Consider the following 16,902-nt stretch of genomic DNA (forward strand, 5'->3'; position numbering starts at 1 on the left):
GCTCATCTAGTCCAACCTCCTGCGATGCAGGAATCTCAGCTAAAAAATCCTTTATAGGACCCACCCTCTCCTTCCTTGTGTTCCAGCCCCACGGGTTTGGGTAAAGGGGTGGGGCTGTGGATTTGTGTAATATAATCCCTGCAGAGTATAACTCTCCACAATTACTTTAAATTTGTCTTAATTTTTGTGGATGTGAGTGTTGCAACTCCTGCATTTGGCATTCTAGACTGAGTTTTTTGAATATCCAGTGTGTTTCATCTACATGCATGGGTTGACAAAGCATTTTTAATCTGTTTATTCAGAGCATTTGCACCCTGCTCTTCATCTTACATGCAGTCAGTGAAAATGAGACAGTCCCTGCCCACGCAGGCTTACTGTCTTTTTTTTTTTAAACCACACGCAAGAAAAAGGGAGGAGGAGGGAAGAGGAAAAATAAAAATTCTGGCATTGATTTCTAAACTATTCAACGGCTGATAGAGCTGGGTTTTCAGCAAAGCTGATGGAATGAGGCTCCTGCGTCCCATCTCTTCCACTGCTGGGTTTTTATTTCTTTCATTTCTTTGGATGGAGGAGTGTTCAGTCTTGTGAGCTGGGGCAGAACGCTTACGCACCTTATCAGCTGCTTCTGAGAAACGGGCCTCAGTCCCATGATCTGTGGGGTGGTTTCGTGGGTGAGTCACCAGGCTGCCAAAAGGCATGGAAGGGGACCTTTGTACATGGGTGGGGTTTGTCAGAAGGCAGTGAGAAGGGGACACTCTGAACAACTTCCTTTTTAAAGCTCTGGGCAGCGTTATGGGCTCTGTGTCATAGTCACCTGCAACATAGCATACCTAGACCTTATTATCTCTTGCCTTCTCTGCAATTGGCTGTGATTCCTGCACTACAGGGGGTTGGACTAGATGACCCTGGGGGTCTCTTCCAACTCTACAATTACAGGATTCCTACATCTCCTTTCAGACATTCTGAACATATTCTGAATCACAGGTTAGAGGAGCAGAAATACAAACACAGCCCAGCTTCAAACAGATAATAAAGTATTTACCTTATGGAAATGATTCTGAAGTCCAGTTTCTGAAAACTGATGTGGGGAGAGGGCTTTTTTTACTCAGACCCTGCCTTCTGGTTTCCCATAATGAGCATCTCGTGAGCCACCTTGAAAAGAGAATGCTGGACTGGATGGTCCCCCTTTGGCCTTATCCTGCAGGACTCTTCTCAAGCTCCTATGGAACCTCCAGCTGCAGAGGCAGTCTATCTCAATTCCTAAGATGTTAGGGGCATTTGGCCCCTGTGAGAACTGGACTAGGTGGACCAATGACATGATCCAGAAGGATATTCTTACATTCAACCATTCTTAAGTTCTGCATCCTTGTTGCGCATTTGTGGAAAGTGTTTTCTCTCCCCCTCCTCTCCCTTTCTCCCCCATCCCCCCTGCTTTAGGAAAGAGGTAATGCCTCGCAGCCTGACTGGGAGGGTGCAGCCAGCAGTCTGGGCCCACACCACTATTCCCCCCACCCTCCTGGAGCCCCCTGTTTCTGCCCTGCAGCAGTCAGGATAATTTTGCCTTCACATCTGTTCCTGAGTTATCTTTCACCAGGAGCAGATTATGGTCGTTAGCCTAAGTCTGTGTTCTCCAAGCTTTTTTTCCCCCCTATGGGCCACACTTTCAGAATAAAAATTTGCTTGTGCCACACCCAATTTTTTATTGATAAGAAATGCATTGGAAAGCAAAAAAGAAACAGCTCCTAGCCGTTCTTGATTATACCATAGAACAGGATTACTTTATAATGTGATCATGGGATATGCAGAAAGCATAAAACAATGTGGCGGCATAAGAACATGAATCATTCCCAAAATGTAATTATAAATGAGCCTCTTCCATATGTACCTTAAGTACGTCTACAAACTCCATGAGAGGTGTGAGCTTGCATTTGCCAGGTAATCTCATTTATATTAGGTCTAATTTGACGCAGACAAATTCTCATCTCCTCTTCAACACAAAGAAGCCTTCCTCTCTTCCGATCTTTCATACTGTTTCTGGGTTGTGTGTGTGCGTATTCATACTATACTACTACACTGAAATGTTCAAATGTTTCTTTGATTGCCCTTGAATTTCCCCCTCCACACTTGTCATCCTCTCCTGCCACACCAGTGTGGCGAGTCACACCCTTTGAGAACCTAAGTTGATGTTCAGTTCTTCCATCTCCTTGCCTTCATCCCTCGATAACTCTTGCCATGGAATCATATCATAGAATGGTAAAGTTGGAAGGAACCATGAGGATAATCATAGTCCAACTTGCTGCAGTGCAGAAATCTTGCCCATCATGGGGCTCAAACCGACAGCCCCGAGATTAAGAGTCTCATGCTCTACTGACTGAGCAAGTCCACCATAAATGATCATCTGCACCAAGTTTATTGCAGCCCCTATGACAATTAGGTTATCTATACCCAGATATGTACATATGAGCACAAGATTAGAAGCAGTTTTTAAAATGTCAAAAATGCTTTTCCCCCCTGTAACGTTTTGGACATTTATAAAAACTGCTTTTAATGTTTTGTTTTAATGATGTTACCTGCCCTGGGACCTTAAGGCGGAAAGTGGGACAACAACAACAACAATTGTGATTTGTGTATTGTAGGAGGTTGGGTTGCAACCATCATCCTAATCATTGCTCTAATATCTTTCCTTCTCCTTTCTCAGGTTTGTGTCTGGAAAGGGACTGATCATCTACCCAGAAATTGGGGACAAGCTGGACATTATCTGCCCAAAGGCTGAGTCCTCCAGGCCCTATGAGTACTACAAGCTCTACCTGGTGAAGCGCGGCCAGGCAGACGCCTGCAGCACCATCATGGACCCCAACGTGTTGGTGACCTGCAACCGGCCTGACCAGGAGATCCGCTTCACCATCAAGTTCCAGGAGTTCAGCCCCAATTACATGGGCCTGGAGTTCAAGAGACACCAGGACTACTTCATCACCTGTGAGTCTCCCCGGCTGCACTGTTTGCCCTCTGGTCTTATTTTGCCCGACTACTTTTCATTAGTATATTCATATTTATATCCCGCCTTTTCCCACTGACAGGGACTCAAGGTGGCTTTATAGCTAAAAGAGAAACAGCTAGAAACAGAGAGGGGGAAAGGAACCATTAAAAAAGCAATCAAACATTAGTATAATTTTTTTATATACAGGCGTCCCCCCACTTACGCGGGGGTTACATTCAGGGACTCCGCGCGTATATGGGAAATTTGTGTAACGTGGGGAGGGGTGCTTTTGAGAGAGGCTGGGAAGCAGCACTCTTTCAGCTGATAACTGTCCATCCCATTCACCTTCACCCGGGCGATGTGCCCTTGCCTGCTTCTGATGATCAGAAACTGGATATGGGGGTTTGTAGCTGGGTGTCTCCAGGTGCCCAGCGCCGCTACGGGGCCTCTCAGTGATCTCCCCGTTAGTCTCGGAAGTTGCTGGAGACGGGTTTCTTTTCATTTAGTTTTGCCCCCACCCTCAAGAAATAATGTTGCTGCCCTTCTTCTGGGGCAGCGAGAGAGAGGGCAAGGGAGGGTGGAGGGACTTTCAAACCCTGCCCAAGAAACACAATTGATACGAGCAAGGGAGGGAGGGGCTTGTGAAGGCATGGAGCATTCCCCCCCCCCGCAAGAGAACCCTGATAGCCGGGAAGAAGAAGGCCAAAGAGAGTGAGTGAGTGGGGGGGCTGGCAGTGAGACACTTGGAGCGGCCGTGCAAGCTGTTTTCCCTGCTCCCCTGCTCTCTCCTGCTCTTTCGGCACCATTTCCTGGTTCAAATCATTTATTTATTTCGCAGTGATGCATATAAATGCAGTTGCACTTGAGTGGAATGCGCATAATGGTGTGTGTGTGTGTGTGCGTGCGCGCGCGCCTGTATCTCTTGTCTGTCTATCTATCAAATATTTTTTAAAACACACACGTATTGTTACAATAAAAATATCACAGAACTAGCCCTTTCTTTAAAAACATTCTGTTCCCAAAATCCTGGTAAGCCCCAGCTCTGGCCTTAAACCTGTCCCAACCCCAAACCAAATCCCATTCCTAATCCTAAATCAGATGTAACACCACCCCTATTCACAAGCTGAAATGTGTGTTTGTGTCTCGTGCTTGCAGGCAGGGTCCAGAGTGATTCTCTAGGCTGGGCCCCTCAAAGGTCCCTGTCGTCCCTTTTGTCCCCGTCCGCCCCCCCCCCATGCGCAGGTTGAATGTGGCTGGTCTTTGGCTATCAAGACCACCCAGAATGCAAAAATCACTGACTTTCAATGGCCTCTCAGCCTTTCCGCTCAGATTCAGCATAAAACACACACTATATCATTGCTTTGTGTTCTGTAGCAACACTAAGGGGTGCTGCTCTGTCTGTCACAATTTTGGCATGACCAGTGTGCATTGTTAGTATTAATCAAAAGTCAAAATGTAAAAGTGGGTTTCGTGTTGCAGGCTGTGGGTCTTTGGCAGGTTTTTTGTCTGGACCAGTGAAAGCCCATTGGGCTAGAGGACTGAATGCTGGCTTTTCTTCCATAAGAACATAAGAACAGCCCTGTTGGACAAGGCCATCCTTTTCTTTCTATGGCTAACCAGATGCCTCAATGGATGCTTTAGTTGAGATTTTTGCATTTCAGTGGGTTGGACTGGATGACCCCCGGGATCCCTTCCAGCTCTACAATTCTCTGATTCTATGAAATCTTCAGGTAGGGTTTGATCACAAGAGCCCTTTCCACTCCTGCGGTTCCCAGCAACTGTTATTAGGATGGTTGCTGCCTCTGGCAGCAGAGCAGAGACTCTCTCATGGCTGGTGGCCATCAATGGCCCTCTCCTCCTCCGTGAATTTGCCCACTCTTTTAAAGCCATCCAAATTGGTGGCCATCACTGCTTCCTGGGGGAGTGAGTGCCATGGTTTAACGGCACTGTGTGAAGAAGGACTTTCTTTTATCTGTCCTGAATTTTCCAACACAAGCTTCATGGGATGTCCACGAATTCCAGTGTTAGAAAAGAGGGAGCAAAACATTTCTCTTCCCCCTTCCTCCATGCTTTGCATCCATTTATAAACGTCTAGCGCGTCTCTTCTGTTGTCTTTTCTCCAAACCGAAAAGCCCCAAACGCTGCAACCGTTCCTCATAGGGGAGTCCATGTCATTTCCTTTTGGTGAAATGTCTCCACATATTCAGCAGGGCTAACTCGGGAGAGAATTGAATATGTGTTTGATTGAGAACAGTTGCAACATTTGGGACTTTGTAGTTTAGAGAAAAGGTGTCATGATAGAACTCCCAACGTTCATTGAAAGGCTTAGTTTCCAGGTCCTTCATCCTCTTGGCTGCCTTCCTCTTGCACACCTTCCAGCTGGTCATTATCCTCCTCCAGAACCGGACACAATATCTCTATCGTGCTGCCTCTGCTCCAAACCAAAAAGTCTGCAGAGTTGAGCCATCCCAGGCCGCCCTGAGGTCTAGAACAGACCCGAGCCTTGTGTTGCTCCTTGGGGTTTGCACAGCTGCCGTGCCGTTCAGCCCCCACCACCTGCTCCAGTTATATGGCTGAGGGATGCTTTTCCGGAGAGAGTCTCAACCACCCCCCCGCCCCCGCCCCACCCCCACTTCTGCTTGCCGGCTTCCCCACAGCTGCCATTGCTTCTCAAGAGCAAAGAGTCCCAGCGTGCAACATCTCTCTCAAGGGCTCCTTTATATGGGAGGAACAAGGACTTGTTAGATCTGGGATTTCCCTCCTAGCGAGGAAGCCAGCCTGGGGACTTGAGAGCATCTTAGGCGGGAGCAAAGACACAGCCTGCTGCTCGCTCACTTTTAGTTTGGAGGAAAGGTGTGGAAGAGGCAGCACAATAGGCGTTTATGAAATTATGCATGGCCTAGAGAAAGTGGAGAGAGAAAAAGCCCCCTCTCCCCCTCAAATGCTCATGGACATTCACTGAGGCGGAGTGTTAGGAGATTCAGGATAGATAGAAGGAAGGGCTTCTTAGCACAGTGCATATTTAATTTGTGGAACTTGCTCCCCTAGGAAGCCCCAATAGCCACCAATGTGGATGGCTTTGAAAGAAGATTAGACATGGGTGAGAGGGTTGTCGATGGCATCCTCTTCTCACAGTGGCCCATCCAGATGCCTATAGGAAATTCACAAGCAGGATTCGAGCACAATAACACTCCCCCCTCCTGCAGCTCCCATCATCTGGCACTGAAGCATCGTCGCCTCTGATTGCGGAGGCAGAGCATTGCCATTGTTTCTAGTTAGTCATCAGCAGCCCTCTCCTCTGTGAATTCGTTCAGTCCTCTTTTAGAGCCAAGCAAGTTGGTGGCCATCACTTCCTCCTGCGTGAGGGAGTACCACAGGTTAACTATGTGCTGTGTTAGGACTTCCTGAATCTTCCAGATTTCTTTGTTTGCTGCTTTTCAAAGCAGCCGAGAAAAAACAGGAATGCATCTCAGAATCAAACATTGCAAATGCAATTTCATAATAGCACCATGGGAAAACAACACAGTAGCAAATATATAACACATTGTAAACGAACAACATTTCAGCAGTGTAAATATAACAAGATTGCATTAACAACATAACACTTTCTGGCAGTCGTGAAAATGAAAAGCGGGCCTGTCAGTTTCACCTATATCCTGGGGTGAAGCCTATTGGGATGCTTGTTTAGGGTGGAGAGCAGCACCAAGGGGCTCAATGTGACGAGCCTGATTGCGTTGGGGGGGGGCAAGGATGTGGGACTTAATGGCCATAGAGGTATGTGGGTAGAACAATCAGAACAGCTTCCGTGGAAGCAAGCAGGGCATCACCTGCCCCTTTCATTTTGGGCCCCACATCCCAGGATTTGGCTGTTTGGATGATTTAGGACACCTAAAAAGAAATCCATTCTTTACTCAGAGCTTAATTAATCTCTGGAACTCCCTCCCACAGGAGGCAGGGATGGCCACCAATTTGGATGGCTTTGAAAGAGGATTTGAGAAATCTGTGGAGGAGAGGACTGTTGAGATGGAGGCAGCAATGCTTCTGAATGCCGCAAGTTGCTGGAAGCCACAGGAGGGGAGAGCATTGCCTCTCCTGCTCAGATCCTGTTTGCTGGTTTCCCATTGGAGCATCTGGCTGTTTAGGACAGAATGCTGGACTGTGTGGGCCATTGGCCTGATCCAGCACTTATGTTCAGATATTTATCTATTGTCAGCTGTTGTATCTCTTCTCCCCACACCTGTGGGTGATTGGTGGCCTGTTGTCTCTGTCTGTCTGCTCCAAGTAGAACGATGCCCTTTCTGCTGTGAGTAGGTCACTTCCTCGCAAAGGGCAGGTGGATCCTCAGGCAGAGGGGGAGCAGTGAAAGGTGAAGTGTCTGATGTGAAAGGTTGGGAAGCTGGCCTTTTGGATCCCTGTCAAATGCCTCCTCTCCAGTTTCCACCATATCAAGAGTTGCAGCAAGATCAGAAAAGGGCACCCGCAGACAATCAGATGACTCCCCCAAGAGGAAAGGTTGCAGCATTTGGGACCTTTTAGCGCAGGGGAAAAGCGATGAAGAGGTGGCACAATAAAAGTTTAAGAAATCATGCATAGCCTGAGGAAGGCAGGCAGAGAAAAGCTGTTTTCCTTTTCTCGTGACTCCAGAATTTGTGAACTTCCGCTGAGGTTGAATGTTGGAAGACTTAGGACAGACAAAAGAAGGTCCTCTTCATTAACCTATGGGACTCGCTGCTGCAGGAGGCAGGGATAGCCACCAACTTGGGTGGTTTTAAAAGGGGATTGGATAAATTAATGGAAGAGGGGGCTACTGATGGCTACTAGCCACAATGGCTCTGCTCTGCTTCTATGGTTGGTGGCAGTAAGGCTTCTGATTATCAGTTGCTGGAAACTGCGGGAAGGGAGGGGCTCTTGTTCTCAAATCCTGCTTACAGGAGTAGCTCAATCCCTTTAGCTTAACTTGTGTAATGTCAGGCTTTCTGTTCAAGACCAGTAGAAATCTGGAACAAATCTGGAGCCAGCGGTTCCTGCCTTCTGCACGGCTAAGTGGAGGCAATGGACAGCAAGGGGCTTAGGAGATGGGGAGGAGTCGAAAGCTTGAACGGAACCTCTGCAACACTTTCTGTAGAGCTATAGCACCTGCCTTGGAAGCAGAAACTCCCATCTTCAACCCCTGCTGGCATCTCCAGTTGGGGCTGGGAGAGAGACCCCTGCCTGAAACCCTGGAGCACCATCGCTGCCAGTCAGTGTAGACAGTACTGAACTAGATGGACCAATGGTCTGACTTAGTACGAGCAAATTTCCTATCTTCCTTTGCTATCCTAAAGGCAGCAAAAACTGCTTAACATATAATGTACACCCAGAACAGCAGAAATGCTGTTTTGGGAGCTGATGGCAGCCAGGCCAAACTCTGTAATGCTCCAGATCTTACTGGAGAAAACCTGTCTTTTCATAACTTGTTCCTTTACAACTGCGAGGGGCTGGACATTTCCAGGAATTTCCAGGCCTTTTGCTTTGCAGGAACCCTGCATCATGGTGTTTTTAGGCTGAAATCTCACCCTGCGTCGTGGTGTTTATCGGGTGAAATCCGTTAAGTTGAGCTGCTGTTTTGAAGGCCCTGTATACTTTTGTATACAGGTGTCCCCTGCTTACATGGGGGTTATGTTCCGGGCCTCTGCGTGCATCACTGAAATTGCATAAAGTGGGGAGCCCCCCCCCCACTTTAATAGAGAGCATGTGTGGGGAGGAGAGAGACTTATGTGCACGGCTGGGGCTGCTGCTTGGAAGTTGCTTGAGGCCTCTGCCCAGCATGCTTCCCTCCATTCAGTGCCATCGCAGCAAGCGAGTGGCCAAGAGCGACTTCCAGGCAGCTGACCTGAGCAAGGGAAAGCATGCCGTTTCATTCAAATTCTTTACTTACTTTGCGGCGACCCTTGTAAAAGCAGTCGTGTGCAAGTAGAATGCGCGTTAAGTGGGGGAATGCCTGTATATTCTTTCCTCTAAGGGCAACCCAAGAGTTTAAGCAGCCCTGCAAAAGGGAAGCAGGGTGAGTGGATCCTCCATGGCAGTGATTGCCCAACAAAGGCCCCCGTAGCTCAGTGGTAGAGCATCGATCTTGAAGGCAGAAAAATCCCTTTCCCAGTGGCATCTCCAGTTAGGGCTATAATAGACTTCTGCCTGAATCCCTGGCAAGCTATTGCTGCCAGTCAGTGTAGATAAGAGAAGCAAGGGTCTGATTCAGTGTAAGGGAGCTTCCTATGTTTTTCCATTCAGCTGAGCCTGTTATTGAGAACCATGAGGACTGGAATCTTACTTTATTCCTAGCAGAAGTGTCACAGCTCAGTGGTAGAGCATCTGCCTTGCAAGTTCAATCCCCAGTGGCATCTGCAGATAGGGCCAGGAGAGAGACCCCTTAACTGAAAACCTGGAGGGCCATTGCTGCCAGAAAGCATAGACAGTGCTGAGCAAGATAGACCAAGTACTCAATATAAGGCTGCTTCCTGTGTTCCTTTGTCTCTCGTCCTGTCTCATGCCTGACCTTAATCTTCCTTGACTTCTCCTCCTTGCATCCACTGAGCACTGATCCTCAGCCTCTGGGTGGGCCAAAGATCTTCGTCTGATCTCGGATCCCCCGCGAGTCCCAAGACCTCTCTGCTGCCAACTTCCAGAGATCGCCGTAAAAAGCAAGTCTGGACCACCCACGTTTTTGTCTTCCCCTGAAACCTCGAGAGATGTAAGCTCCTCTCCCCTTGCCTTTTCTATTACTGGCAGGATTTAAGCCCAGAGGAAGCTTAAAAGGAGGGTGGGCGGGGGCTGCTCTCTTCCGCTGTGCCCCCCGCCCCTGGTTTCCAAAACCCAGGTGGAGAATCTGCTGCATTTTCTGGACCATGGCAGTTTCCTGGGGCTCATCATTCTCTCACCTGCTGCCAAACACCCTGGGCACAGCTGTTACCCCTCTTCTCCTGCCGAGAACGTCAAAAAGGATATTGTGGAGTTGGAAAAGGTTCAGAAGAGGGCAACCAAAACTATCAAGGGGATGGAGAGACTCTCCTATGAAGAATAGTTGCAGCATTTGAAAACAGGTTGTAGTGCAAATAAAAAAACCGTTGCGACATATGAAGAAATCTTGCAGTTTTTCGGACTTTTTAACTTAAAGAAAAGGTGAGGAAGAGGGGACACAATAGATGTTTATAAAATTATGCATGGAAGTTTATAAAATGCTCCTCTCTCATAGAATCATAGAATATTGTAGAGTTGAAAGGGATCACCAAGGGCCATCTAGTCCAGCCCCCTGCAATGCAGGAATCAACAAGCCCTGGCAGATGGCCATCCAACCTCTGCTTAAAAGCCTCCAATGAAGGAGAGCCCACTGCATCTTGAGGGAGTGCGTTCCACTATCAAACAGCTCCCATTACACTAGAACTGGTGGACATTCCATGAAGCTGAATATGGAAAGATTCTGGACAGATAGAGGAATGTCCCTTCTCACTGCAGCACAGAGTTAAACTCTGGAATTCCTAACCTCAGGAGGCAGTGATGTCCACCAGCATAGATGGCTTTAAAAGAGGATTAGGCAAATTCATGGAGGAGGGGAGGGCTATCGACCACAATGCTTCTGAATCCTAGTGGCTGGAAGCCACAGGAGGGGAGAGAGCTGTTGTGCTCATGTCCTGCTTGTTGGTCTACCTTTGGAGCGTCTGTTTGGGGACTGAGAACGGGATGTTGGACTAGATGGGCTATTGGCCTGATCCAGCAGACAAGTTCTTCCCTGTGTTCTTCCAGAACCTCCAGTCCCAGGGGCAGTCTATCTAGATTTCGAGGCTCTTAGGGGTATCTGGCCACTGGGGAACAGTTTTCTAGACTTGTTGGCCTCATCCAGCAGGCCCTTTTTATGTTCTCATGTTTGGGGGCGCATCTTCCTCTTCCTTCTTCTTTCATTGCTTGGAGCTTGGATTTCCAAACAACCGGCAAGGCCTGCAAAAGCCTCATGTGACATTTTCTCCCCGTCCTCTTGGAGTCCCCGAAACATCAAGCTTCTGAATGCTAAATGGCTTTCATTAAAAGGCTTCTTTACTCCAAGGTGTTAGGCAAGGAGGCAAGGGAGAGGATTTTTCTTTTTAATTTGCTTCCTTGAAAAGAAATGCAAAGGTCCTGGCAAGTTGCAGTGAGCGCACGGGCCAAGTGGTTCAACGGAGCCAAGACAATCAAGTGTGAGAGGATGCTTGATTTGGACGTCTGTCCAGTGGTCAGTTCCTGAAAGGGAACCACGAAGCTTAAGCCTGCCGGGAAGGTGGTGCTCTTTCCTTCCTTGGAGGTTTCTAAATAGAGGTTGGATGGCCATCTGTCAGGATTTTTGAGCTGGGATTCCTGCATTGTGTGTGGAGGGGTTCAACTAGAGGACCCTTGGAGATCCCTTCCCACGCTTCAGTTCTGTTATTCTTTCCCAGTTCCCTGCCCTTCTGAACATGGCCCCAAACAATGCACCCTGCAACGAGATGTTCTGGCTGACACCACCTTGAAATTCTGCGAAGGCTTTGCTTTGTGAGATACCGAGGTTTTTGAGGAAAAGCACCCCCTCTCGCCCCGGTTTTTAGTTTATTTTGGATCCCCTCCCCCTTCAAGAGGTTCCCGGCATAGCTTTCCAGAAGTGAAAATTACCGGAAAACAAATAAGCATTCAGATACCACAAAATAAGATAAAAGCAAACTGCAGGATTTTAAGAGTTTGGAAAGTTGCCCCCTTCTTCTTTTTAAAGGTCTCTGTCTTCAGATATCTGAAGGGCTGTCATGTGGAAGGTGGAGCAAACTTGTTTTCTTCTGCTCTAAAGGGGAGGACCAAAACCAATGGATTCAAATTGCAAGAAAGGAGATTCTGACTAAATACTAGGAAGAACTTTTTGAGGGTAAGAGCTGTTCAATAGCGGAACACACAAGCTCAGGAGGCCGTGGACTCTCCTCCTTAGAGGATTTTAAGCAGACGTCAGATGGCCGGCCACCTGTCAGGTATTCATGAGATGTGATTTCTGCATTGCAGGGGGTTGGGCTAGATGACTCTTGGGGTCCTTTCCAACTCTTGGCTGCCCTCCTCTGCACAGCTTGTCAGTATCCTCCTTAAAGCGGGGTGCCCAGAACTGTACATAGGACTCCAGGTGGTGTGTGGCCAAGGCAGAATAGGTTGCTATTCGTTCCCTTCATATGGACACTAAACTTTTGTTGATCAAGCCTAGGATTGCATGAGCCATTTTTGCTGCAGCATCACACTGTTGACTCATGTGAAGCTTGTAGTCTCTACTAAGACCACCAGATCCTTTCCACCTGTGCTGCTGTCAAGGGAGGTGTCCCCCATCATATAGTTGTTCATCTGATTATTTCTGCCTAAGAAATAATCTGTCTGTGCCGAAATGCATTTTGAGCATCTCTGGTTCCTAAGCTGAGAGGCCACGGTCCTTTCAAAATGGATTGCAATGTTGCAATTCTAATGTTGAAAATTATTTTACACATTTGCAATTAATTGTGATTCCTGCATTGTCTAGATGACCCTTGGAGTCCCTTCCAACTCTACTGTTCTGTGAGTGTGTGTTTTAAGGGATTCATCCCATGCCTTTGGGTAAAATTCCCAGGGTGCCTTGCAGAATGTAGAAACGCAATTGGAGCTGATGCAGAACATGGAAATGAAAAATTTGCTAAATCACCAAGAAAAAGTATTTGCTTGCACGCACCCCCCCCTTAAATATTCAGTTGGATGAGATAAAGGATGAAGGCTCCTGAAGGCAGGTGCAAATGTCAGTGCCCATCAGGGTGTTTGAAGTCCAACTGGTGAGGAAATGTAGTGTATTTATATTTAATTAAATAGCTTGCAGGCTGATGTTCTATGAAAACGGTCAGCATGGCATTTAAACTATCAAATGTCTGAATCTAGCCCAGGAAATGAATTGTTGAACACGCTTTAAAACGGGCAAAGCAGAAGACACTGCTTAAAGGAAGAGCCCTCTGGATCAGGCTACTGGCTTATCTGGTCCAGCACCCTGGTCTCACAGTGGCCAGCCAGATGCCTCAAGAGGAAACCCACAAGCAGGATTTGAGCACAAGAGCCCTCTCCCCTCCTGTGGTTTACAGCAACTGGTATTCAGAAACATTTATTTTCTCTCTGACTTTGGAGGCAGAGCATAGCCATCCTGGCTAGTAGCCATTGATAGTGTGATTCTCCTCCATGAATTTGCCCAATCCTCTTGGTTGGTAGCCATCACTGCCTCCTGTGGAAGTGAGTTCCATACATTAACTCAGAAGGACTTCCTTTTATCTGTCCTGAATCTTCCAATATTCGGCTTCATTAGATGCCATGATTTCTAGTGTTCGCATCCTACTTGTGGAGTTCCCACTGGGGCATCTAGTTGGCCACTATGAGAAGAGGATGCTGGACTTGATGGACCATTGGCCTGATCCAGCAGGGCTCTTCCTTTCTTTTTATGGATCTTCCAGGTCCAGTGGCAGTCTACCTAGATTCCTTGGGCCATTTGGCCGTTGTGAGAACAGGTTGGATGGGCCATTGGCTTGACCCAGCAATCTCTTCTTATTTTCTTGGGTCCGGGAGCCCAGAGGAATTTCCTGTCTGAAATACCTTTCCCCCCAGCTGTTTTGGTACAGATTTCTTGTAGGACCTAAACTCAGAAAGAATTTCATATGATTTACTTAATGATTTTGTTGGGTTTGATCTGAATGCAAAGGAAAGGGAAAGATGTGTGGCGTTTTGCCTCTGCTCTACCTGCGCCTTTAAAAGTACCCAGACAGCTTGCACAGCTGCAAGAGTCATTTAGCCCCATAAAAAGGCCAGCAGCTTGGATTTTGCTGCAGCCACGGCACGTTAATGGTGCGCTGGAGCCCAAATCATAACAGAGACCTGCTAAAGGGAACCTGGGAGGCAGCTCAGAATGCTTAATTTTGTCCAAAGCTTACTGTTTAAGAGCCCCCTTACATTTTATCTTTCGCCAAGCGTTCTACGTTCCAAATCTTCCAACCTGCCCAGATCATATTTTGCTTTGAAAGATGGAAATAACACACGCAAACCCCACCCCAAAGTTTTAGTTTCGCTGAGTGTGTGGGGAGGAGGGACTGTGCAAGTCTGCACTGATGCACTCATGGAATGGCACCATTGTAGAGTTGGAACGGACCCAAGTGTCACTTAGCCCAACCTCATGCAATGCAGGAATCACAGTTAATAATCCAGACAGATGGCCATCCAACCTCTTGCATTTTTATGGAAACCATAGGAAAGGAGTTGGGCTCTTATGCTCGGATCCTGCTTGTGGGTTTCCCATTGGGGCATCTGGTTGGCCACTGTGAGAACAGGGTGTTGGACTAGATGGGCCATTCAGGCTCTTCTGATGTTCTTATGTGGTACCCAAGTGGTGTAGTGCTTAGAGTGTCCGGCTTGAACTTGGGAGAGACCAGGGTTCCAATCCCCACTCCACCATGAAGCTCACTGAGTGTGACCTTGGGGGCAAGTCTCTGCCTCTTGGCCTAAGCTACCTCTCAGGATTGTTGTGTGGATGAAAGGAGGAAGAGAAACATGTGCACCACCTTGAGCTCCTTGGAGGAAAAAAGGAGGGCTACATAAAAGGCAAAGGGACCCCTGACCATTAGGTCTAGACGTGGCCGACTCTGGGGTTGTGGTGCTCATCTCACTTTATTGGCCAAGGGAGCCGGCGTACAGCTTCCAGGTCATGTGGCCAGCATGACTAAGCCGCTTCTGGTGAACCAGAGCAGCGCACAGAAACGCTGTTTACCTTCCTGCCTGAGCGGTACCTATTTATCTACTTGCACTTCGTGCTTTTGAACTGCTAGGTTGGCAGGAGCACGGACCGAGCAACGGGAGCTCACACCGTCACGGAGATTCGAACTGCTGACCTTCTGATCGGCAAGTCCTAGGGTCTGTGGTTTAACCCACAGCGCCACCCGTGTCCCTGGAGGGCTACATACATATGCAATAAAATACAGTGGTGCCCCGCAAGACGAATGCCTCGCAAGACGAAAAACTTGCTAGACGAAAGGGTTTTGCGGTTTTTGAGCTGCTTCGCAAGACGAATTTCCCTATGGGCTTGCTTCGCAAGACGAAAACGTCTTGCGTTTTTTGCAAGTTTGTTTCCTTTTTCTTAACACCGTTAATACAGTTGCGACTTGACTTCGAGGAGCAACTCATAGAACGTGGTGTGGTAGCCTTTTTTGAGGTTTTTGGTGATTTTTGAAGCTTTTCCAAAACTTTTCCGACACCGTGCTGCGCAAGACGAAAAATTCGCTAGACGAAAAAACTTGCGGAATGAATTAATTTCGTCTTGCGAGGCACCACTGTAAAACAGGTAGTATGTTCTTACTCGTTAATGTAGTTCTCGGGAGGCAAGAGTGCTTCTGTGGATGATAGCATGATGCTTACTTAGCAGGTTTCTTTGTGAGAACATAAGGAGTGTCTGCTGGATCAGTCCAGTGGCCTATCTTGTCCAGAACTCTCTTCTCACAGGGGCCAGCCAGATGCCCCAATGGAAAACCCACAAGCAGGATCTGAGCCCAAGAGCACCCTCTCCCTTCCTGCAGTTTCTAGCAACCCGTGTTCAGAAGCATTGTTGCCTCTGACCATATAGGCAGAGCCTAGCAACTGTGGCTAGGAGCCATTGATAGCCCTCCCCTCCTCCATGAATTTGTCTAATCCTCTATTCAAGACATCCGGCTTGGTGGCCACCACTGCCTCTTGCGGGAGCAACTTCCATAGTTTATGCGCGAATAAGTGATTTCTTTTCTCTGTCCCGAATCTTCCGACATTCAGCTTCATTGGATGTCCATGAGTTGCAGTTTTAGGAAGCGGCTGCATGAGGGTGGGCGGGCTTCTCTCCCTCCACTTTCTCCAGGCCAGTCATCATTGTATAAGCTTCTGTCATGTTGCCTCTCCAGCACCTTTTCTCTAAACTGAAAAGCCCCATACGCTGTAGTCTTTCTTCGCATGCTGCAACCCTCCCCCCACATGGGCATTGTTCCATCCTCTCGATTATCTCGGTTGCCCTTTTCCGAACCTTTTCCAGCTCTGCGAGTTCAGGCATCAACAATGCTGATGTCCATGCTTTGTGTGGCCCAGCGCACTCCCTCCTGCTTCTGCCTCTGCCCTGTGCGCTTTCCGTGTCTAGAAGAATTATCACCCCGGTGCTTCCAAGCAGGGAAAGTGAAGAGAAGTGACCCATGTGATTTGGCTAGAATTCATTTCATGCCTTGCGCTGTAGCCTTAAAAAAAAGAAGAAGAATGCCCTACCTGCCTTCAGGAGCCTTCGTCCTTTATCTCAACCTCTAACAGAAGTGTCTAGCAAGAAGAGCTGCCTTTTTCTGCCACCAGGAAAAGCGTACAGCAAAAAAGCTAAACTGTGAAGCTCTAGCAGTGAGCCAATTATGGTAGAAATCCACCGTCCCATCTCCCCAGCTACTGTTTTCCACCCGAATGACCTTATAAAGCAATTGCTTATGCTGTTGTTGTTAGATTTAGAATTATAGAATTGTTGGAAGGGACCCCCACCCCCCAGGTCACGTAGTCCAACATGTGCGGTGTTGGAATCGCAGCCAAAGAATCCCCAATGGATGGCCATCTAACCTGCTTAAAAATGTCCAAGGAAGGAAAGGCCACCACCTTCTGAGGTCATAGAAGCGTAGAATTGTAGAGTTAGAAGGGGACCCCCAAGGGCCATCTGGTCCAACCCCATCCAATGCAAGAATCACAGCTAAATAGAAGTTATATAAAAATACAAATATAGATACAATTATAAATAAAATATAAATGCATAAATGTAATTTCAATGCAACGTTCATTGGCGTCTATCTTTTTTTTTTGCTGCAAGATTAGATCAGTGTATATATTTATTTTTTCACACATTCATTTTTGGGATACATGTGCAAACA

General features: G+C 47.6%; 1 protein-coding gene across 1 annotated transcript in view; it reads left to right on the forward strand.

Moving 5' to 3' along the window:
* EFNB1 (ephrin B1) overlaps positions 1-16,902 on the forward strand; it is a 73,769-nt gene that overhangs the window by 41,371 nt on the left and 15,496 nt on the right. The window contains exon 2 of the mRNA XM_081178847.1: positions 2,699-2,976. Within this exon, the coding sequence (XP_081034973.1) occupies positions 2,699-2,976 (278 nt within the window). The remainder of the gene's footprint in view (positions 1-2,698; positions 2,977-16,902) is intronic.

Source organism: Podarcis bocagei (assembly GCF_964188305.1).
Source record: "Podarcis bocagei genome assembly, chromosome: Z".
Lineage (NCBI taxonomy): Eukaryota > Metazoa > Chordata > Lepidosauria > Squamata > Lacertidae > Podarcis > Podarcis bocagei.